Source organism: Ylistrum balloti, unplaced genomic scaffold (genome assembly GCF_031769215.1).
Source record: "Ylistrum balloti isolate Yb309-2 unplaced genomic scaffold, AGI_CSIRO_Ybal_v1 Utg371562, whole genome shotgun sequence".
Lineage (NCBI taxonomy): Eukaryota > Metazoa > Mollusca > Bivalvia > Pectinida > Pectinidae > Ylistrum > Ylistrum balloti.
Genome location: NW_026782803.1, coordinates 38,664 through 64,698, shown reverse-complemented (window position 1 = coordinate 64,698; position 26,035 = coordinate 38,664). Strand labels below are relative to the sequence as shown.

The 26,035-nt window shown below is 35.7% G+C and overlaps 2 protein-coding genes across 2 annotated transcripts; both read left to right on the top strand.

The window, feature by feature from the left end:
* The first annotated feature begins 1,348 nt into the window (after positions 1-1,348).
* LOC132563022 (uncharacterized) lies at positions 1,349-8,094 on the top strand. The gene is made up of 5 exons (XM_060227785.1): positions 1,349-1,431; positions 3,527-3,675; positions 4,991-5,083; positions 6,502-6,610; positions 8,034-8,094. The coding sequence occupies exons 1-5, from the start codon at positions 1,349-1,351 to the stop codon at positions 8,092-8,094; spliced, it is 495 nt and encodes a 164-aa protein (XP_060083768.1).
* A 10,177-nt stretch (positions 8,095-18,271) lies between these two features.
* LOC132563021 (uncharacterized) lies at positions 18,272-19,351 on the top strand. Its single transcript, XM_060227784.1, has one exon. The coding sequence runs from the start codon at positions 18,272-18,274 to the stop codon at positions 19,349-19,351; it is 1,080 nt and encodes a 359-aa protein (XP_060083767.1).
* The last annotated feature ends 6,684 nt before the right edge of the window (positions 19,352-26,035 follow it).

Genomic DNA, 26,035 nt, shown 5'->3' with positions numbered 1-26,035 from the left:
CGAATGGCATGATTAATCTGTGTGCTGCTTAATTTCACTGCACTAGTTGGTAACAAGTATTAAGACGATAGATACTCAAAAATGTCGTGTTTTTTTGTGGATGACTTCACCGTTAAAGGTCCAATAAGTAAAAGCAGAGACAGCTGATCGTTTTGTTACTTATAATATAACAACTTCGTTGTAGGGCATCCACAACTTTGACCTTACGGAAACATTAAGAAGTCAGCAGATGTTAACAAAAATTGTAGACTGACGTTTTCTCCATGTTTATCATGGAATACCATTAGTCGCCTCAGAGAGTGTACATAGACCAGATGTTCTAATCCGGCTGCTAACACTGCATAGTTTGCCGCGAGGACTGAAATTAGCATATCCCCTTCACGTTGTGGTTATCCTTCGGTTAATAAGCTCGACATTGGTATGAAATATAAGATCCGTCCAACAATAACAAATCCAAACTGATCAAATTTACCAAATTAATAAAATTATGAAATTAGAGCATTTTTACATATGTTTCATGATTTAGTCATGATTTAGTCATCATAACGAATCTTAAAACGATGAAACAGCTGTATGGTAAAATTTCGCATATTTGCTTTTGCGATGCTGTATCTAATTCTAAATCTATATTCAAAACTGCTTTTCACTTCTGTGTCAATTGTACAACTTTTGACATTTATTTCATATAATACTTTTTTAATTTTCAATTTGCATTTTCACATTCTTTTTGCACTCACATTCTTTTTGACTTTTTGAATAGAATTCCTATAGCTGAAAAAGATACGGACCTCTCTCGTTTATATTGGATTCCCAAACTTCGCAAGCATCCATACAAACAGCGTTTTATTGTTGGCTCGTCCATTGATTAAACCCAAATAATTATCATTACTTCTTACTATCATTTTAAGAACTATGAAATCAGGGTTGCAGTTTTACTGTCATACTGTTTAGATAAAAAGTGGACTTAATTGTATGCGGATGTTTTACTTCCAACAGACTTTTTGCATGGGAACAAACTGTATCACGAGTATAAATCCAAATATGGTCTCACGTTTTATGTCTCGTTGTTATTGACTTAAAATCGACCCATTCCTTAATGATAATATGAACGGTACTTAGTTGTTTGAAAGTATTGATACAGTGTATGGTATGAAACAGATTAAATGCACTTGAATAACTGTTACAAGGCAGTGAATATTAATGTACGTTTGACACGGGAAAGAATATGTTGATCCAATTTGAATATTTTGTTGGTTACGCCCACAAGGCGACGACCTATAATTCCGTGAAGGTAAACTCTTCAACGAAAGCGATCGAAGTTAATATAAAAAGTGATACAGAAAGGATAATGGCGGTTACTCTGACATCCCGATTATGGTTTATTTCAGCTGTGATCACAAGTTCCACTGTCAAATCAACGCCAGTCGATGCGTAAGTATTTCGAAGTACATTGTGTAATGATAGCGAATACTATTTCCAACTAATTAATCTAACTAATCGTGTTTAAGTAGACATTGAGTTTTCGTATAGTAACAACAAACGTTTAGATTAATTTCAGTATAAAAACAAGAAAAACTAAATTAAGACAAAGGCGTAATAGAATCAAAAGAAAGATTAACCAGAGAATCCTGAAAAGTACTAGGGATATAAGACCAGGTGTTCCGGGAGAGTAAACGTCTTTTGCTTCATCGATGACACCCACCATATAAACCTTGGTCAATCCAAGTAAGTAATGTCACGTTCTCAAATACGAGCAAGATATACAATAACGGAACCAACAAGAAAACTAATAATATATTAATAGAAAAAATATTGCGTACAAATTTTGTTCAAGGAATGATATTTGGCTGATTTGTCATGAGTTATGAAAATGAAAAACGCTTAAGGTGTAATGCAGGGATAAAGTACAAAGTCTACAGTTAATTATTTTTGTAAATTCTACGAAATAAAGAAGTTGTGATGCATAAATTTAGTCTTGTATGTATAATATTGATATTTTGTCGCATGCAATAACATTTTGGCCGTTCACGTGAATGTTTAAATTTATATTATATTGTACAAACGACACAAAGAGAAGACACCCTTCAATGCAAACTAGTATTAGCTACAGCGGAGCTCAACAAAGTATCATACAGCTGTTTTGTCCTTCTAGGACTCGTCAGTGTTGCGAAGGGTCGAAAGTTTGAGGCCTAGGAGGCGACTGGGGATAATCTAGTGATCAAAGTGATCAAAACTAAATATCGATATGTTGAATTCTAATATTCATGAAAACACCACGCATCTTAATAATTCCTGACCACAGATTTAAATTTTCCCAGTAGCTTTTCAGGGGTTTCGGGTTTAGCGATTTTCAACTTATATTCTATTATTTGCAAACAAACATTGATATGTGGACAACTTGAACTGGACAGCATTTGTTTCATTTAATATGACTTAGCGTCCTATCAATCGTTGAAGTCAATTAAGGACGGCCTCCTGGTGTTTGCTAGGCTGTGATATAATTGTGCAAGCCACGTTGAGATAAGCGGAACTACAGCCGACGTTTTAGTGCTATCGAGTAGGAGTAGACTGCGGCATGACACCCCATTCCAGCGATGTTCTGTGCCTTTGCGTAATTGTAGTGTTTTAAATTACATGGGATCATACCTCTCGATTCAGTGTTATAGTGGTGATACCCAAAAATTCGTTCAATATGAGAATGTATTATTCCATAATCGTGTAATTGTCGTATATACCAAATAAATACACTATTGATATATTAAATCAAAATCGATATCTAAAATTAATTATCGATAATGTTACAGATTCTAAATACGTTTAGTAGGACATTTGGAAATAAATAACGTAATTTTCAAACATTTGGCTGCTTAACCGCCGTCCTCCGCTTCTACTCATATCTTTCCTTATCAGCCTGAAGAATTTCAAACATTAGGCGCCTCATGATGAAAGCTTTTAATGATATTTTGAATCTTATTTATCTAACCTATCATCAGTGAATGGTCACCTGGCTGTAGAGACAACCACCGAGATGAAGCTGTCCTTGCCCGTCTTCGGATGGGCCATACATAAATTACACATTCATATATGTTGAAAGGCGAAGACAACTCTCGGTGCATAGGATCTAATGAGCCATTCACCGTTAAACACTTTTATTGGACTGCATTGACCTTCTGTCTACTCGAGAATGCTTTTATCGTAATATTATCAGTCTAAAACCACTTTTTGAAACTGTTGAGATTAATAAACATCTATGTTACCTGAAAGATGTTGGTTTATAAAATAGACTATGACGTACCATTCTAATATTTTGTGTTAACATACCCATTTAAGATTTTTAGCATTTGTCTTTTACTTTTTGTTTTTTTTTCAATGTTATTTCCTTTTGGATCGCTGTGTGTTTTACCGTTTGATGGCCTAATGACCTTTTATGTGTTGACGGGCCGTTACGAATGTCACAAGGTAAGGTAATGTAATTCTAGAACTGTTTCATAAAAATAATTGTGTGTATTTTTTCGACATGCTTCAGTTTGCCAATACATAGCTCGTGTCCAGTGCTTTATGAAAACTGCCCAAGAGGTACCGTTCCGTCACACAGCGTTTTTGACCCGGCCGTCGGTGAATTCCAGCTGTCGTGTAAAGAATCGGCAATGCCAGACGGCGAGTGTGTACTGTTAGGTAAGTAAACACTAGTGTTAATTATAGTCCCCCTATGTAGTGTATAGCAAATTCATTGTTTAAATATATCATCTCTCTGACGGTATGGGGTAAAATTTTAACTGATGGATGTCAAAAGTAGTTAAAATGAAAATTATCAATAATATAAAACATAACATAGTAACGATGGTGTTTTGTCAGGAGTAACACTGAAGCAAATAGGGAGAAGACATCGTAAGTTGAAATTGCTGTTAAAATATAAAACATTTCTACATTTATGTACTGATGGTTCAAAAGATAATGATAAGGTTGCCGAGGTCATATTTTCACGGGTTGAAGCGTATGGAAGCAGGCTACCAAACAACGCCTCAATATTCTCGGCAGAAGTGCGAGCTATCTACCTCGCCATTGAATATATTCAAAGAAACACAGTAATTAGAGCTGTTATCCATTCAGACTCTCTTTCTGTTCTACAAAGTCTTTGCAATAGAAATATCAAATACATTAATACTATATCATTAATTTGCCTTTAACTTTCGTATTGCTTTTTGCTGGGTTCCTGGGAATACCAGGCAATGAAAAAGCAGATCGTGCCGCAACGGAAGCTTTATTGCTACCACCTGTTGTTTTTAAAATTCATTTTACCGATTTTAAACCATTTAACAAACAATTTTTAATAGCTCAGAGGCATGAAGAATGAAATCAATATTTTAACGTAAATTGCCATGGTACGAAGACGAGACGAAGTTGTCCTTGCCCGTCTTCGGATGGGCCATGCATACCTTACGCATTCCTATAGGTTCAAAGGCCAAGATGGTGCATAGGATGTGATGAGCCATTCACCGTTAAACATTTTTTATTGGAGTGCATTGACCTTCTGTTTACTCGAGAAATTTATATGTCTAGACTCTTTTTGAAACTGTTTAATAAACTGATTAATACAATTCTAGGTTAGCTGAAAGATGTTAGTCTGTACTATAGACTATGACTTACAATTTTAATCTTTTGTGATTATATAACCATTTAAGATTTTTAGCATCTGTCTTTTACCTCTTAGTTTGTTTGATGTTATTTCCTTTTTGGATCGCTGTGTGTTTTACCATTTGATGACTTTAATGACCTTTTATGTGTTGACGGGCCGTTAAGAATCTCATTATTATTAGAATCTTAAAGATGCTACCGGCTTTCACAGAGGTTAATGTTATCGAATTGAACAAACAACACACCATTTAATATGACTTTTCATTATTATGTCGGAATCTCTGTTAAAAAGAAAGTTAATTTGTGGTCAACTATCAAGATACTACTTAATAATTCTGTTTGGTTTCAACAATAGATGATGACAAACGATCACAATCATTCAGGTGTCCCCCGAATCACGCTTTGGTAGGCAGGGATAAACAGCGCCCCGTCTGCTGTAAGCTCAAAGGTGAGTTATATTGCTTGGCAGAAGATATCATATGCCGACCCGTATAATCAGTAAAAGATAGGTCTTGAAAATGAAGTTGTTTGAGCTAGGTTAGGACAGTCATGTGATGAGACATACAGTCATGTGATGAGACGTACTCATGTGTTTAGGCGTACGGCCATGTGTTTAGGCGTACGGCCGTGTGTTGAGACGTACAGCCATGTGATGAGACTCCGGTCATGTGATGAGACTCCGGCCATGTGTAAGACATACAGTCATGTGATGAGACTCCGGTCATGTGATGAGACGTACATCCATATGATGAGACGTACAGCCATGTGGTGAGACGTACAGCCATGTGATGAGACATACAGTCATGTGATGAGACTCCGGCCATGTGATGGGTCTCCGGTCATGTGATGAGACTCCGGTCATGTGATGAGACGTACAGCCATGTGATGAGACGTACAGTCATGTGATGAGACGTACAGTCATGTGATGAGACTCCGGTCATGTGATTAGACGTACAGTCATGTGATGAGACGTACAGTCATGTGATGGGTCTCCGGTCATGTGATGAGACTCCGGTCATGTGATGAGACGTACATCCATGTGATGAGACGTACAGTCATGTGATTAGACGTACAGTCATGTGATGAGACGTACAGTCATGTGAATAGACTCCGGTCATGTGATGAGACGTACATCCATGTGATGAGACGTACAGTCATGTGATCAGACGTACAGTCATGTGATGAGACGTACAGTCATGTGATGAGACGTACAGTCATGTGATGAGACTCCGGTCATGTGATGAGACGTATTAGAGTATCAATATGATTTAATTTTATATTGCAGTTGTTGAATTTACTATAGGGTAGTATAACGGTCTAATTGGCAGTGTTCTATATTCTGGAGTAAAACCGTTTTTGTTTCTTTTATCTTATTACGGATATTATAAGTGTCCAGTATATAAGTTGTTATACAGTGGGTGTCCTATTGTTAACTTTAGGTTTCTTAGTTATATAATTTCCCTTGTGATGTTATGGTGTGTAATGACAGTAAGGCGAAGAAGATTGTACAAAATATATTCAAGCGAATAAGAAACATTTTTATTGAAATTTCTCCTAGTATTCGTCAGTGATGGCAAGGCTATATTCAAACCTAGAAGGGCACTTAAACAAATGAAATTAATCGACTGAAATGTCAACATTTATTAAACCCCTTCTCATGTCTATGTCTCAAGGTCTACTTCGTTAGAATGCGACATAACTTACTCGATTTACCAAGGTGTACAGGGCTGATGTCATTAAGAAATAGGAGGACGCTTATCCTTCCTAGACACCTGATTTTCCTCTCCATCTCACTTTTTGAAATGTGTCTAGTTGGATTTATAGAGAGTTTGAATTAATTGTTTGTAAACATTTGTGTTTTTACAGGTGTCTGTCTTACAGATTGTTTCATACCCAAGGTTTTATACTCATTTAAGATCGGGTTTGAGTTTGATATTCAGGAAGGCTACGCCCTGGTTGGCAAATATAGCTACGGGTAAGAATATCGTATCAAATATATATTAACGCATTGCGAGACGAAAAATCTTTTATGAAAGAGTTCCACGAAAAAATATTCAGACGTCTTCTACATATTGCTATGTAAGGCAAATATAATGTTCAGTTTGACAGAGGAAAGAAAAAATGTTTGATGGAATTCCAATGGAAATGTACTGTAAACGTACTTAATCTGACATTTGATTCCATCTCGGTATAAATACATAACGTAAGCTCAAACCATATACAGAGGTGTCAATAAGTGCGATCATATGTTAGCGGGATACATGTACTTTCAGGGCAGAAAGAATATTATCACTACAATATGTACGTTTATGATAATGGTACAAATCAAATTTAAAGTACCTTGAAAGCTGTGTATAAATCATCAATTTTCCTGGAGGATTTGTTTTAATTTGGATTTCCTGGCCACGCTTTATCTTCGAACTTAATCCACAAATCCTAACGTTCACGAACTGCTAATATTGGTATATATATCAATGAAATGAAATTGCCGAGAGATAACAAATTATTGAAAGGGAAAAAAACACAAGATATGAGTGTAACGAAAAAATGTTATTTTAGTTTATGAAATAACTATTATATCTATTTGGACGTAAGAATAATTGAATTGCAAATTGAAAATTCGCCAACAGACAATTTAAAGACTGTTCTATCGTTATACTGACAAAGTCAATATCTCATTTGATTCTAAATCGTAGTAAATTGCAAACAAAGCAGTGAAGATGTTAGATGGATGTTCAGCACGAGTTGGGGTTTCATCAGTTGTCTTTTTATTTTAAAAAAAGTCACATCATGAATGGACACGCTTTTATAGACATTGTATGGAATTAACAAACATTTTTTTTAATTTTATATTTTATCAATATTGTAAATAGATCACGTTAGATCGATTAAGAAACATTAATGCGATCATGATTGATTCATTACTGATTTGTTTTCAATAAAATAATTGTGTATATTTTTTAATTGGCAAAAAATAAATCGAACAAACCGATAGAACTTTGATCCACGTAGGTATTATAGGTGTAACTGTGAACTGTTTGACTTAGGTATTTACCTAATACTTGGCACACAATCTATGATCCAGACGATGGAGGGATTCCGGAATCCCCAGTGTGCTATGTTTAGACAGGCTAATTTTAATGTTCATGTAATGAGACGTACAGTCATATGATGAGACGTACAGACAGCGGAGGGATTCCGGAATCCCCAGTGTACTATATATAGACAAACTAATTGCACTTTCCTATTAATTAGGACATATATTTTGAAGTTGACAGTAATTTTTAAAGTAGTTAGAAAACGTTCTAAAGAGATACGAAACAGACATTTGCCAAGTTGTACAGAATGTCCTTTTAAACTTAGCTAGAAGAGTTAACAATATACCCTGTTTTTTCCAGGATGTGTGAAGAAGATCCAAGCGTCTTTCAGATTGAGATATGTAAATTAACACAACACTGAGAACATTGTTTCTGTCAAGTTTTCAATGCTACATATTATATTTATGCGGAGTTAACCATACGTTTGTGGACTGGTATATGCGTGGAATTTATGCCCCACGAACGTATAGTGCAATTCTTGTTTACCGATGTTTTTGAAGAACATGAAGCCTTTTTGTCGCATATAAAGGGAAAAATAAAACAAATGATTAACAATATGATATCAATTTAATCATGATATAAAAATGATGCTAGTTAAGGAAATTGCGTTTATTCTTTTTTGAGTTAGAAAATAAAATAAAACATTGCTACCGTATGATGTCCACTTCAAATCCTAGCTGTATTGATGAGGGACATGTTTGATGTTTGTTAATGTTCCTTGTGGTTCCGTTGTTGTATACCGTTCTCATTTGAGAACCTGGCATTTTTTATTTGGATTGACCATGGTTTAAATATCAGGTGTGGTCAATGATTACCCTTGTCCTTCTGGAACACCTGGTCTTATTCTCCTTGTGTTTGTACTGTCTAAGTGTAAAGTTGCCGTTAGTCTATATTTTGTCCTAGTTACATCGAATTTGAGTTGAAATTAAACTTTTGTTGACATATTGATATAATATTTGTTTTTTTCACACCTGTACCTCTGCAGGTGGAATGTAAAATGTTTGACCTGAATCCCCTGATGGCGACTTAACTCGGGATCGTCATCATATGTCACTGCTCTTTAGATATTTCTGTTCCTCATATTTCCCTGTAAATGGTTGAATTTACTGATGAGCGTTCGCTTCAGTTCGATAAACACTTACATTAAGATGCAGGTAAGATGCTATTGAGAACGTGAATGCTTAAATGGCATGATAAAGGCTCTGACGTAGCACGATGAAAGTTGTAATAAATAAAAATGATAATGCATCAAGATTAAAAATACAGGATGGCAAACTATCAGATTTGAGAAGTTAAGATACACACAGCATATACACAGACAACACAGACTTAATTATGTAACGAACTCAGTCTTTGAAGCATTTTTAATTAAGTTAATACAATTAAAACACGAATGAAAATTACAGATTGCCAAATGAAATTGTGTAGGCATCACAAGAGGACAATATACAGATTCAATAATAATGTTACTAGACATTTCAATTAAGTTAAATTACTAAATTGTAACACAATGCATAACAATAGTCATTATTTATTTACATGAAGCTGAACGGTAGGTTTGTTTGGAAATGACAACAGATGCTGGCTATATTTTCTTCTAGATGCAAATATTCCACCATTCATTAACAGTTTACAAAATCTCGATTTGTTGTTAATTATATACAAATACAATCAGCCACGGCACATGAAAATAGTCATTAGAAAACAATTTTACATTTTCTAAGGTCTTCAGAGGTTTAAAATTCAATAACACGAAAACAAAGAACCACCGACTATTCCGTGTGTAAACATTTAGTGATTACAACCACTTTCTGGTCAAGCGGTTCAAAACTACAGCTTATATTCACTTTGACGGAACTAAATACATGATGAAAAACAACAAACAGACGTATGATTATACATCAGAGCATGTGATTTACAAAACGAAATTATGAAAGCGGTCGTAATTCCGAATATTTTTTAAACTTTCACATAATGAAACATTTACTGCTTTTTAAAATGTGTTGATGGCATTTAGGATAGTAGGTAGGTAAGGTATGATACAACAGATATTGAATTTGTTTTCGCTTCTGCTTTCGCCCTAATCGATTGTTTTAAGAGTGCTCAAAATCCAAACTTATCGGATTCAATTGCAATAAGATATTCGTCCTTTGCAGTTTAAAATTTATGACCGATTGAATTTACCTCCCTTTGTGAACCTCTTTATCGAACAATATCAAGGTCTTACACTGACGACTATATGGTGCAGTAAATCTATAAATATACGTTCTATCACTGAGTTTCTATCAAATTGCTTCAAGATTGCGCAACATGCACATAACTGAACATCGCATTTCAAGTTTAGAATTATATGAATATCTGGTTATGAATGAATTTTCACATACAGCTGTTCCGTCCTACTAGGAGTTGTCACTGACGATAAGGACCTCAATTTTGAAACTCAAGCGGTTAGGAGGGAGCCGATACATTTAAATATGGATTATTAAAAGTTACAGAGGAGGATGTTGACCGGTTTTCCGATATCTTAACAGTTATTTGTTGTGAAACGCAACTTAGTTATTAAATGCGATATCTAATGACATATAAAAATATTAGTATACTCCAAGAATAAAAATCCTCGTGATTGTTTTTTCGTGAGGTCTATAAACTTTCCTTGAAGTCTCCCAAAGCTTTCCATCAACCTGAATTGCTCAACACCTTTTCTAGGAAGGTTGGAATTATTAACTAAAACTTTGAACATCGATTCAAAACTAACGTGTGAACACCGCATGGGTAGAAAGCCAGGATGTACAGATACCGTCCATACTTTTTTTTCTAGGTTTAATTTACAGTAGCTCAAATGGAGAGTATTTATTCGAACCGACGCGATATTGCAAGTCCACAACCTGACATATGTGAATGGTAAATCCGCGTCATCGGATTCTGAGATCAGATTGTCACTGGGGGTGTATCTCTGAATGCCCACATTTTGAAAGTCCCTCAGGGCAGTTTTGTTTTGATAGTGATTATAATCTTTTTCTTAAATGGGGTCTCAGTGCCAACAGGTAAATTTACCTGTAAAATGATCAGTTGATAGTCTGATATACATTGTATAGTTGATAGCCTTTACCCACCTTTAATTTTATATCTATCTATATTTTTTTTCTTTTTATTACATGTATTTATTTTATGTAGTAATACACAAAATGTCCAATACTTTGATAAATTTACACTTTTATTTTATTTTTGTACTTTTGTATCTGTCTTTACTGTCTTTAATACACAAAATGTTTAATTTTATGTGCATGATAATAAAGTCTACATCAGATCAGAGATGTATTAAGATTTATGTTTCTATGCGAATATTATATGTGAGTAACCATGATCCAAACTTATTTATTTTGAGCAGTTGAAAGTAATCTTACTAGTGACTAGGTATTGTTTTAATTACCTACTCTGATCACATATTCACTATCCCGTTATGAACCGTGATCACTTTCATGTATGGAAGCTGTCTCCTTGAGTATGTATTCACCTTCAATAGAAAGGAGTGATACAACTGCTACAGGAAACTTTGAGGTGAGTAACCAAGCTGGTACATGGTAGTATAAAGCCAGGCCGTTTCAAATAATTTTTCACTCAGATTTCACTTTCTTTATTGATTGCATCTGATTTTTCCCCCAACACATCTTCACTTGTAGAATGGCTAATGCTCAGATTAACCTGAAGTTTGTTGAAAACAGACTGGGTGGTCAGAACTCAGCACATGATGGTCACCTTTATAGGGTTAAAAACAATCGTGGTGAAAGGTAAATAAGTTATATTTTAAAAGTATTATTCATATCCAAAAATGTTTTATAGAATAATTTATATCAATGAATAAAATAGTTCATGGTCTAGTCAACTTTAGAAATAAACTACATTCATATATTTATTTTATATATTTATCATGTTTATTTTTTCTGTTACAGGACCTACTGGCGGTGTACCATCTCTACTTGCCCAGCCACCCTAAACACCCGGAACAGGATACTGGTAGGATTTGGACACCATCCCCACAACCACCCTGCCAACCATGCCAACATCGTCGCCAAGGAGATCATGTCCTATGTTAGGAACCGAAGCCAACGAGAAGTCAGACCAATACCATCTATATACCAGGAGGAGATAACCAAGCTGCGAGATGAGGAATGGGACGACGAGACAAGTGCCGTTGTGGAACGGATCCCTACATTCAATTCAGCCAGATCAGCACTCTACAGAGCCAGACGTAAGATGACACCAAAGCTCCCCATGACCACTAATGACATCAACCTTGATGGACGATGGACTGAGACCCTGACCGGAGAGCACTTTCTGCTGATTGACGATGGAGATGAAGCCCGGATTCTTGCCTTCGCCACCTCGGGGAATATGACAGACCTTGCTGCTTCGGACAAGATATACTGTGATGGAACTATCAAATCTACACCATCCACGCAGAGGTTGATGGAACCATGACTGCTTTGGTTTACGCCCTACTCCCCGGAAAGAGCCAAGAGATCTACATCCGTTTCCTGAGCCTGCTGAAGACAGCGATGAATGACTGCGACCTACCAATGACTCCAACTACTGCGTTTGCCGACTATGAAGTTGCCTTCCACAACGCCATGCGACATGTTTTTCCGGGAATTGTCATGAAGGGATGCTTCTTCCATTACACCCAGTGTATTTGGCGCAAGGCAAAGATGACAGGACTGCAGTCTGAAAACAGAGACTGGAAACTGGAAACATCGACATAATGGAGTATGCGGATGCTGCTTCGGACCTTATTCACCTTGGATGATAATATTATTTATTAGGGCTTCAAGTACAGACATTTGATGCATTAGTGCTGTTCATGGTTATTTTCTTTGAATTGTGTTTTTTTTTTTAATTTTTAAATTTTTCTTTCAGACTTCTGTACATATGTCTAGTCTAATATTGATCTAGTTACTGCTTATTTTTCAGAGAATGTCTTCATATGCTGTACAATGTAGTTACTATTTCTAACGAATGTCTTTTTTCTGTCCATGTATAGTGTTGCATGCATGTTAAAAATAGTAAGCTTAAAGTTACTTCATGAATTTTGTCTAATTTTAAACATTTTCATATTTTTGCTGTACAATGTATAGTTATCAATGTTGCTTGTATGTTAAAAATAACTTCATGATTTTTGCTTATATGTAACCATTTTTCATAATCTCGTGGTTTTTGTTTTAATGTAACCATTTTTCATAATCTCATGATTTTTGATTAAATGTAACCATTTTTCATAATTTCATGACTTTTTGTTTAAATGTAACCATTTTTCATAAATTATACCCAAATCTAGCCAATGTCTATACTGTGTAAAACACAGGTAAATCTCAGGTAAATATACAGGTGAAAAAGACAGCTTATATGAAACAGTATATAACTGCCTTCCCATTGTTCCTTGAAACAACACCTACCTATTGTTCAAAAAATGTGGGCAATCAGAGAACACCCCGTCACTGGAAACCCAGCAGTCTGCCAGGCGTAAAATATATTTAATATCCCCCACTCCTCTTACTACAAACCGTTTTCGAGATAGTCAGTTCACAAGAGACCAGATGTATTCTAAAGAGACCGCTTTGAATTCTAAACTGATTAAAATACTCTATAAAAGAATTCCGTACACCTCCACTTCGCAGACTACGAAGGCACCGAAGACTTTGCCTTGCAGTTTGATCACACGGCCCTGTCGCACAGTACCACACACGATGTTGATGACCGTTTGTGTCTGGATATATTCTCGATATTTTCCACAAATATGTTCTGTGCCAGACATTCCGTACGTTACTAAGATACTTTTCTCATAACTGCCTGCATACGAAAAGAAACAAAATTGTTAGATTATGTATACTTTGAACCCATTTATATGTTATGAACGGGTTATATTTTCATTGCTTGTAATATCATTGATAACAGCCAAGTCGATACATAATTATTAATAAGCTTTGTCCTATCTGCTATAAACTTTTCAAACTTATCTGAACTACATGCATTAGGAATACATTAAAGAAGCCTAACCAATTATTTCACTTAAATCACTTCAATGATTTTCAGTAAATCCTTCCAAAATACAATGGACGTCATTGTATTTACCTACCATTTAGACTGTATTCATATTGATATGAAAAGCAAGTTTGTAATTTTGTCTATGATGAAGATCATTATGTGCAAAGTTTATCAACAAACAACGACTATCAATACTACAAAACATACCTGTCTTCGTAACCATCATAACCTCCTGAATGAAATAATGTTCCAGTAAATCGATAGTCATCCAGGGGCTATCATCCCACCAAGTGACCAAGCAAGAGTGTCGAACATTATGCGGGGTAACGTAGCGAAAACCGTCAACAGCGCTAGCCGCGGAACGGTCTATTTGCCGTTCAGTACGCCAGAAAGATGACTCCGAAGTAGGTTTTCTCAGGGCAAGGTTACCAAGAGTTCCTATACAGTACAATAATCACAGTGATTAAACATATTGAAAATTAAATCTTGTGAAGTTTGAAAATCTGAGTACCTCATTTGGCGCGATGAAATTGAAGCAAATTAGCGCAATGATAAACTATCGCATTCACCTTAAAAGTTATATGAAATCATGCGAAAACTGTACTTATCACAACCATATTTAAGGTGTTATTTTCAGCTTCAATAAGAATACCACTCATTCTTGAACGTTTACAAGATGTCTTTCATGTATAATCCATGGAAATGTATACCGTTAATAGTTTATTGATTTCAAAACAATCTCACGAGAAGATCTCAAAACAATCTCACGAGAAGATCTCAAAACAATCTCACGAGAAGATCTCAAAACAATCTCACGAGAAGATCTCAAAACAATCTCACGAGAATATCTCAAAACAATCTCACGAGAAGATCTCAAAACAATCTCACGAGAAGATCTCAAAACAATCTCACGAGAAGATCTCAAAACAATCTCACGAGAAGATCTCAAAACAATCTCACGAGAAGATCTCAAAACAATCTCACGAGAAGATCTCAAAACAATCTCACGAGAAGATCTCAAAACAATCTCACGAGAAGATCTCAAAACAATCTCACGAGAAGATCTCAAAACAATCTCACGAGAAGATCTCAAAACAATCTCACGAGAAGATCTCAAAACAATCTCACGAGAAGATCTCAAAACAATCTCACGAGAAGATCTCAAAACAATCTCACGAGAATATCTCAAAACAATCTCACGAGAAGATCTCAAATCATTTATGCTATAAACTATCATATTTTTATTTTTCAATTTTCTCCGAGGAACAATGAAAGTCACCAAAAATGCTTTTTAAATGAAAATTAATTAAATGAAAAATATTTGTTTACAAAGAAAACGTTCGTTTTACGATTTCCTTACAATATGCATTATTTTAGCTTCCAACTTTTTGTTAAACCCCAAAGTTGAACCATCGTAGATGTCACAGTCCCAACCATAATTTTGTACATTTTATCTGTTTATATGTATGAAATAATATCCCAGTTATTCTGAACATTTCGTGCATGTATTTAATGAAATAATTTTGATAATATCTAAACTAAATACTGTCTATATATTTTTCTTAATAATTCCAGAAGATGTAAAGATGTAATTACGGATTCTCCGGATCCGAGTTCTTTATATTTGAATTTAGTCTCGTGTACATGTAAGCGAGAGCAGCGGTGTAGATTTCGGCAGGTCGATAATTGCTTGTATGGGGTTAGCCAGCGCAAAATACAGTTTGCGGTAAGTTTGTAAACCTTTATAACACCCTTATATTCCAATGTTTACCCGGAATCTGTTGTGTTCGGTATTTGGGGCGAATGTTAAGAGATACATATATATGCTCATAACAGCCGATGAGTACAGTTCAAAATACATATGTTATGCGTATAGAATAACTTATTTTTGTGAATTGGATTATGTATTTAGTTATTATAAGCAGAAATAGTCAGTTTATTTATCAGAAACTTGAAATTAAGACTAGAATTTGCTAATGGAATTATATCAGTTAATTAGCTACATACAGTAATATATGGTTTTAATAACATAATATTTGTGTATATTATGAGATACTAAATGAATATATGTATAGCTTAGTAATAGGAATGGGATATTTGGTTAGAAATGGTTATATTATGTAATTACAGTTCTACCCCAAGATATTAGTGAGGACGATGATGATACTACTGGTACAGAGATGTTACATGTTTGTGTCCTATGTGGGCCAAGATAGCTGTTGCTAACATACTGTGTGGGCAAGGCAGTGTAGCCTGATACCATGTCCTGTGTGGGCAGTCCTGTAAATATATGAGGTCTGGTGTGGACTGTTGCGGTATACAGTCTGGAGGTAGACAGACCTATCTACTGTATATGCTGTCCTGTGTGGCCAATTATAAAGATGTCCTGTGGGGGCAGTCCTGTAAACATATGAGGTCTGGTGTGGACTGTTGCGGTATACAGTCTTGAGGTAGACAGACCTATCTACTGTATATGTTGCCCTGTGTGGACAATTATAAAGATGTCCTGTGTGGGCAGTCCTAAGATGTCCCGTGTGGACCATTATGAAGATGTCCTTTGTGGACAGTTCTTGGTGCGTCATTGGATCTGTTAGCAGGGAGGACATTTGTTCAATCCGGTGAACATTTGCTGACTGATGTAACGTTTTATAAGCAGGTCATCCAGAGAGTTTTTCAGAGTCTTTACCAGAGACATGTATAGATGCTTGGCTGTATAGACTTTAATATACATTTCTATAATTATAGTGTAAGTGTGGTTATGAGTGAGGGAGTGAAGTGTGCTTAATTAGGGTAGAAGATATATCTTGTTATGTGTATATAGTGTAATAAACTTGTATATATTGTATTTTGGTTGTTTTAGCCATTCTTTGCGAGTCGCGCTCGTCCAGGTTACAGTAGAACACAATATGTTGGCTGCTAAAACTCAAAATATTTGTTCGAGTAGTGTCGTATTTTCTAGAAATACATCTTAATTTACCTTATATTCAAGACCAGTGATATCACACTTGATGAGTAATGATCTACCGAGATACACAGTGACTTTTGTTGTAATATAAAGACTTTTGTCGTGTTTTACCTCACATCTTACAAATGTAGTTTTTTAAAAGCATTATAGCCTGGGTTATATAGAGTTATATCGATGATTTTATCTGACTGTGTGCAAGGTTTCCTCTGCGGAAAGGGGTTAGAATATATCCACTGTGTCCTACTGTATGTGGTAAAATCCACCTTAAGGGGCAACCCGTCTGCCATGGGTTTTTTTGTTTGATGTTATTTCCTTTTTGGATCGCTGTTTATTTTACCGGTTGATGGCCATAATGATCTTTTATGTGTTGACGGGCAATTAAGAATGTAATAATAATAATAATAGTACATAAGGTTGCGTAGGATGCTATCGTACATTTTTGTGGTAGTGCAGGATGATATCGAAAGTCATCCAGGTGTTATCCGTGGTTCTGTCAAGTTATATCAATATATCGTTTATAGCTCAAAAGGTTTCCGAAAATATATAGGATTTGCCTGAATATTTTACATTTTTTTTCTACGAGCTTTAATGATGAATAACATGAAATGATTTTTCGACATCAGATGGATGAAATCTCTGAACCAGTAACGTGAACGGTATTATTTATAGGGAAATTTTAAACTAAAATGGATAACACTGCCTAAAAAATCCCAAAATTTGAACCGTAAATTTTATATTACCAATACAAATAACCATCATACGATCAGAACATTCACATGGAAAATAGTCACCTGTTCTCTCATAGTATCGCCATCCAGCGACGATATCTGCAAATCCTGAAAACAGCCTTTTAGAATACTCTTTGCATTGTCCGTTCCTGTAGAAGAAAGACACACAATTCCTTATTTGGCAAGCACTCAGACATTCCTGGTATGATGCAGCGTTGATGTCAGTACTTGCTCCTGTCAAATTGTCTATGAATCGGTTGTCTGAAGTGTATCCGTGATCTGTAATAGAAAACAATACTGCATTAACCACACGTTTACATGTTTAAATACGAACTTGTTTTTTTATATCTTGATATACGACATTTTAAATCGTGAAGTAAAAGAGGGACAGAAAGTACAATGGCTTGGATAAATTTGTATTCAGAATAATTCTAAGAGAAATATATAAAACACTGCGGTCAAGGAAACGCATTTAAATAAATAGCTTTTGGAATTAGTCCGCGGTTCATCTCAATTATTTTACCGATACATCATGGAAACATGTAGTGCCGAGCTATATAAGGAGTGAGGTAAACAGATGCAGGTATAGACAAAATTCGTTTTTATCTCAACACGGTTTAATCAGATTGTATATATATATATATTTAAACAATCTGATCTATATTCAAATTTTTATTTATGTATATATTGTGCATTTAACTGGGTTTGTTTATCAAATTACTTTTTTTATTGTAACTATACACACCTTTAAAAAAAAAAAATACTATAATTTTTCTTATTTTTAATCAAACGATTCCTCATTTAGAATGTGGAATGCTGGAATTGAGACTCGAACAGGACGCAAGTGGTCAGCAAGTAGTGCGGTACAGGAAGCAGAGAGCAGGCTAAGGCACAGCGACATCGTTGGGACTACCTGTATAGGCAAACAGGGGTTAGGGTCAACGCGGGTGGAAAGGTGGGGAACAGCAGACACGGCTGGTAGAAAGAAGATGGCTCAAGATAACATCAGGAAGATGGAGGAAGAGATCAGGAAGGTTAAAGCTGTAGAAATGGGAGCACAGGGAGCATGGACCAAATGGGAGACAACGGAAAGACGCCTTACATGGGCAGATATCTGGAAGTTGGAACCATGTAGAATCCAGTTCCTCCTGCGATCAGTGTATGATGTCCTACCAACACCTACCAATCTCCACCGATGGGGGATGACGGAAAACCCCAACTGCCCACTGTGTGACCAACCGGGTAACCTGGCCCATGTATTGTCATCGTGCAACACCGCTCTGACCCAGGGGAGATATACATGGAGACACAACAAGGTACTGCGAGAGCTAGCAGACACCCTTATGAAGGAAAGGCAGAAAAAGAGGAAATGTACCAAACATCAACCGTACATCAACTTTGTAAGATCTGGAGAGACAACCAATAAGAAAGCAGTGCACCAAGGAGGGATACTAGATGGAGCAAACAGTTGGGAGATGCAGGTTGACTTAGGACAAAGACTAGTTTTCCAAGATGTCGCCCAAACCAACCTTCGTCCAGATATCCTGCTATGGTCACAACAAGGGAAGAAAATGATAATGATTGAGCTAACTGTTCCCTGGGAGGATCGATGCCAAGAGGCTCATGAGCGGAAGAAAGGGAAGTACGCCGATCTTGCAGACGACGTGAGAGCAAAAGGATGGAGTGTGTGGGTCTTGCCAGTAGAGATGGGGTGCAGAGGGTTCCCTGCACAGTCCATGTGGAGGATGTTTTCTACACTAGGCATCCAGGGAAGAGACCGAAGGGCAGCTGTTCAACGACTATCAACAACAGCAGAGAAGTCGTCCAGCTGGCTTTGGTGGAGAAGAGTAGATTTGAGCTGGAAGCCATCCATCGACGGGCAGTGATTTGGCCAATCACTGTCGACTCACCACCTTGAGGACGTTCCAGGATAGGAGTCGAAACGTCCATTGAGAGGTGGTCCTGGCTGATGACGTCGATGGATTCTGCAGTCTAGCGATTGTTTTAAGGTAATTACGTGGCCGAGATGTACCGGTAGACTACTTTTCTCGGAGTGTGACGTGCAATTGTTTTCGTTGCGATCATATGTACAATCACTGTGTAGGGTGCAAAACATACCGAGATTGATATAAAAAAATGACATTTTAATCACCATCTTACATACAACAACTTTTTTTGTTCGTTATAAGGGGCCTTCGGCGTCCATCGGCCGAAGGGATTATCGAGACACCAAAGTTTACGCCACCGCTCTCGGTTTAGATTGATAACTTTATATTCGTTTTATGTTCTACGTATGTGATGTAATTAATGTAATATTTGTGTTTTGTTGGGTCAGATTGCCTCGAAAATTCGACAATTCGCTTGTCCGTACTGTTTCATTGATACATAATATATATATATATATATATGTGTGTGTTTGATACATTACACCGTAACTAGTTGTTTATAATAAAGCGCAGCCGACTCGACTTTCATAGGATAGTACCTTAATGTACGCATTGGAAGTCACCAATTGGACCTGTTTCCGTAATGATATTTGTCACAATACTTCCACCTCATCGTTCATTAGATTATAGTTCTGTCGAATATTCCTGTCATTTCATTAAATTTCGTACACCGTTTACATAATTGCAAATAAATAAATAAATAAATTAATTAATTAATTAATAAGAAAGGGAACCAGACGTTTTGTAAGAATCAGCAGCTTCTGCTTCAACGACGACATCAGTCATGTAGGTCTAGGTAATAAAGTCACGTTCTTAAATGAGAACTTATACAACAACGGGCACTACAGGCTAGAACACCAGCATAAAACTTGTCCAGCTTCATTTCGCGACTTCTTGGACGAAAATCGTGATAATGGGAATGGGGCTTTTAATATCGGATTAACTGCGTAATGTAAATATAGACTTGGGATGCAGGGTTGTTGCTATCCAGAAATGGAAAATTCACAACAGGGAACATGAGTTCATCACGTTTAGCAGCGGGTATTAGTTGGATTAAGGTGACAGTTTACACATTGAAACGTCACACATAAATTTTCTAAGTGGTTTTGATAAAGTAATATCTAATCGGGATATGTTTTAAATTTTACTTTTATTACTTATTCCCTGGTCACATTTGAACAAAATGCATGTGTGGTTTACCATTTGTTGTAGGATCGCTTTTGATTTGCCGAAACTTGCAAATCGCATGACTTCAATGAGATTTCTTTTATGCTGAAGACAACAATCAATATTTCAACTCGAACTGGTAAAACGATGGACATGTTTGACAACACTTTTGACTTCGGCTTTAGATGTGATGTAATCAAATATTATTACAGGTATTCAAAATGATTGCACAAAAGACACACGTGTAAATAACAAATGTAGAGACCAATTATGTAGTTAGATACAGAAAAGCGAAACAATGAATTAAACCGTATCATGCATTTGATTCTTTCTTCTAGGACTTGTCAGTTATGAAGGGATAAAGTATTAAGCCTATGATGCGACTGAGTAAAGGTAAAAGCTAATGATTGAATTGACAAAAAATATATAATAAATTGAAACTGAGTGAGTGTAGGTGAATGAATATATAGTGTTTCAAATCGCTTTGAATTAACAGAGACGAGAATGAAGCCAAAGTCACAGACCTTCGGAGATACAGTGGTGTCCGCCAAGAGACAAAGGAACGCAGGTGTGTCCAGCCATGCAAGGGCGACCCGAGCAGGCACCTGCCACGTCCTGTAAGGAAATGAATAATTAAGTATCAATATTAAATTTAACGGCAAAAAGAATATTAATGACGTATATGTCTGTGACTCAAACCGACATATATTGCTTGTTTGTCTTTTTTATTTGTTTTTTTTTTAATTTTCTGATTATTTCGAGGTATTGTTTAATTATCAAGATTTTAAAATGATTTAGTTTTTGTATCATCATACAACAGTTGTCACTCTCTACGACTGGAAATGTGGAATCAAAGTTGTAATTGTATATCAATTTAATGACGTGATAACTTTTAGGTAGTTACGTAATTACCTCCCCTAGTGTTATTGTTTACGTTACAGTGTTATTCAAAACGTTATTGATGTTCATTTTGTACTTCTTATTAATATACATAATACAGCAAGAGTGGGGATTGGCAATACCATGACATTTGCGTGTGATCACTAGGGACATTTGATTGGCCTTTTTAATTAATTTCTATTTTATGTCTTTACCTCTAGCGATTTTGTTTGGCCTAGGTAATTCTGGTTCTACGAAAACAATTAATAATAATTGATATTGCTTAATCATTCCACGGTTCGATATACTTATTTAATAACGTGACAGCTTAAACATCGTTTCAGGTTAGTCTATAAAGTCATCTTAATTCAATTCGTCTGTACTGAATAATGTTAAGGTTTTAAACATGGTTTTAATTAGATGAAACTTTGAGGTGGTAGACTGGTCCACAGGTACCAACCTAACGAAAAGACTCAAGGAAATTCATTGTTACTATACCGCTCGGAGTGGTCTGAATCGACAGATAAATAATTTGTTGTTACTATACCGAGATATCTCGCTCGGAGTGGTCTGAATCGACAGATAAATAATTTGTTGTTACTATACCGAGATATCTCGCTCGGAGTGGTCTGAATCGACAGATAAATAATTTGTTGTTACTATACCGAGATATCTCGCTCGGAGTGGTCTGAATCGACAGATAAATAATTGTTGTTACTATACCGAGATATCTCGCTCGGAGTGGTCTGAATCGACAGATAAATAATTTGTTGTTACTATACCGAGATATCTCGCTCGGAGTGGTCTGAATCGACAGATAAATAATTTGTTGTTACTATACCGAGATATCTCGCTCGGAGTGGTCTGAATCGACAGATAAATAATTTGTTGTTACTATACCGAGATATCTCGCTCGGAGTGGTCTGAATCGACAGATAAATAATTTGTTGTTACTATACCGAGATATCTCGCTCGGAGTGGTCTGAATCGACAGATAAATAATTTGTTGTTACTATACCGAGATATCTCGCTCGGAGTGGTCTGAATCGACAGATAAATAATTTGTTGTTACTATACCGAGATATCTCGCTCGGAGTGGTCTGAATCGACAGATAAATAATTTGTTGTTACTATAATTTGTTGTTACCGAGATATCTGGTCGCTAAATAATTTGTTGTTAGTGGTCTGAATCGACAGATAAATAATTTGTTGTTACTATGCCGAGATATCTCGCTCGGAGTGGTCTGAATCGACAGATAAATAATTTGTTGTTACTATACCGAGATATCTCGCTCGGAGTGGTCTGAATCGAGAGTTAAATAATTTGTTGCTAATCTGGTATATGATTACGCCCTGAAATCTCCAGATTTCATCAAATATCGTCAAAATATATCTCAGACGAACACTCATCTGGCAGTGAAATCAAACACTTATTCCCTGTAAATTAGCTTGACAAACTCCTTTGCCACGAGCCTGATTCAACTACAACTCAGTGTTAGTGATCTTTTAATAGGTTACTTGTGGGTTTTTTTCATTTTTATTACACTGCTCTGTTCAACATTGCAACTCAGACTTAAAACTCATGAGAAACAGTTGGAATGAGAAAGACATTTTTAATCGAGAAAATGGAAACGGTTTTAGTTTGTGTTTACCAGTGCATACTTTGCCCCCAACTTTTGAAATTTGAAAACTCAACGTTGATTTGTTCCTAAGACTTAGAACACCAACTTCCATATATTCAATCCAGAATGATGGCATCATTGATATTGAGTATCGGATTTTGTTTATCCCTGGGAATGCTTGTGATAACTTTCTTTATCTATATTCATCTTAACAGCGTCTATTCACAGTAGAGTAATGCATCGGCACTTTATCGCTTAAAACTATCGATTCCACAGACTGGAAATGTCTGATCCTCTTCGTTCCAGCCGCTTGATAAGTTCGTAATTTTGAAATTGTCAGAAGGCGGTGATTTTTACGTCTGAATGCAGACGCTGTGTCAACAATATATGCATATGACAATAAAATCGACTGAAATGCGTGTTTCCTATTTGATACTATCGCAGCTGTGATACCATATATCAAGTAGTATATATTTACATCATCTAGAAAAGTATGTTGTACAACGGTTCCAAGGGAAACGGAAGAATGAAAATATGAAATTATTTCTTCAAAACGTATACAACAGGTAGCAGCTATCTTGATAAGGGTGTGTATTATTGACCATAAAATCGTTTACCACACATTCTGTTAAGACTCATTTTGAAATAAAAAAAGGCATATCACAGACTTTGACCAGTCTATCTTTTGGTGTATCATATACAGACAAGATTCAGGTTGAACGAGAATAGAAATGCCTAGGACTAACAACGTTTAAAAAAAACCACGTGACTAGCGTAACTCAAGCAAAAGCAAACTTCGGTTTTGAATCTAAATAGAAGGAATATTAGTTTATGAGTACACCGAAATTATTACAGTGAGCGCGAGTTCTGTCTGTCCTTTGTCTGATAATTCAGTGCAGATTGAAATGGTTTACGTAATGACATATACAGTTCAAGTTGAAAAGCTATGCATTTAGACAGCTATGTGCATGGAATCCTTTATATTGAAATCTGTTGGATATGTTGATCAGAATTACGTAGAACACTTGTTATAAAATATGCAATATATGTACTTCAACAATTGATATGAGGGAAGTTTGGAGAAAATATTAAAATGGAAAAATTTCATTTGTTCTTATTGCGGATAATGTCAGTTACATCGGAAAACCTGCTAATTTTCGTATAAGCCACACAACATGTCTATACTTAAGCGTGACATGCAGTTAAGAACCTGAACGTTTATAATGTAAAAGTGTGTCCACACAGTGAATTCCAGAGTATCTTTACCATAAAATTAATTATTACAAACAACATAAACTGTATTGAAATCATAAGGTTTTGTATTGACATCCAATCACTTACTTGATAAAGATTCATGTTTGCCATGTCAAAAGTCATGAAGTCTGGAGATTTCATTAAGTCCTGGGCATTCCGTCCAAGCTCACAAACGAGTCTGTCTTTCTGGTAAGAAAATACATGACAATCTGTTCTAACTAAGCATTGTTTGATACAATCACGAATGGAACCAAGTGTTGATATGTATATTATGTTAGCCTTCACACGCTTTCCATTCAAAGATAATTGAGTTAAAGAGGTAGTGTCCAGACACACAGCAGTGCATGCCCTTATATGTAATACACAAAAACACGTCAGCCACGTACATAGTTGTTTTGTCCTATATTTCATTCCCATCACTGCCATATTTTATTATAGGAAACAATTGACAAAAAGATAAATGACTTCCATTTTACTCCTTTTGTTTCCCTGTCAATGTCATAATTTCCGACTTTGATACATCCGGGTCGTTCAGTATATTTGCCTGTAACCGTGAAGTCCGTTAGTTGCATGAAAACATTTTGAAACAGTCTGAAATTGAAACCTATATATATGTACTTGCCAGGAATAATTGTTATTACGGTACATGGTTACGGTTAATTGACAGAGATAATAAAATTGCACCTGCATTAAAAATTAAATGGTAGAAAAAGAAAGCAACGTATCTTATTTTTAAAAATTGTTTCAACGCAATCTGCGTTCAAATTAAAAGCACCACTGATGCATTGAAAGACCTTATGACGCAGTCCTTTAACGATATAGAATTCCGAGTCTGTCATGTTTGTCTATAAAAAGCATCAATTTGTTGACATTAGATATCAATATTATTTCAATATTACAATTAACAAAATGTTCAAATGACATATCAGTGAATAATGTCTCTTATCACTAATATTTAGAACTAGATACATCAGAGCAAATTAATGACTTAGACTACATATCAAAACTGACACTCGCCTTTCAACGCCTTGTCAGTGATGCTAAGGGCCTGAATATTAAAATCTATGAAATGATATAGAAAACTCAAAGAGTTCGAAAGAAATATCAAACTCTATATGTAGAGGTGTTCTCGTCCAATAATTCAATAGTTTTTTGTAATTAATTCAAAGACCATGCGTTCATCCTGTTCGAATATGGCATGCTGGTTAAAAAAATCTTCCGTATCTTAGGATGAGTCATAGTTACAAAGGACCTAACGTAAACGCCATGAAACGGTTCCAAATCTCGATGTTGAAACTGGAGTCAGTTTTGCCCCGCCTCTTAGGTCTCTGTGGATTGCCCAGGGAAAGTTACTGCAAAATTTCATTGACATCGCTTCATAATTTTTTGAGAAAATGTTAAAAGTTTATGACGTCGGACAAAAGACAATATCAATAAAAATCATTACACTATGCTTCTTCTGATCATTATAATGATCTACCAATGACTAAAGCGGTAAGTTTTGTACAGAATGTCTTTATTTTGATATGATATACAAATATTCGAAATTAAGATATGAAACTCTTATTGTACAGTTGAAACCAGAAAATGATTACGAACATATTTTTTACATTAAAGTGGGGTCTGATTATACCGAGCTTTTCTATATTGGCTCCATTTCAAACAAATTACCAAAAACATAATTAATTAAACCAATTATAGA

Excerpts from the sequence above, each read along its gene's own strand:
- LOC132563022 (XM_060227785.1), top strand. The coding sequence starts at position 1,349 with ATGGCGGTTACTCTGACATCCCGATTATGGTTTATTTCAGCTGTGATC. Across the intron at positions 1,432-3,526 it reads AAATCAACGCCAGTCGATGC|TTTGCCAATACATAGCTCGT; the intron begins GTAAGTATTTCG and ends GACATGCTTCAG. Across the intron at positions 6,611-8,033 it reads GTTGGCAAATATAGCTACGG|GATGTGTGAAGAAGATCCAA; the intron begins GTAAGAATATCG and ends TGTTTTTTCCAG.
- LOC132563021 (XM_060227784.1), top strand. The coding sequence starts at position 18,272 with ATGTGGAATGCTGGAATTGAGACTCGAACAGGACGCAAGTGGTCAGCA.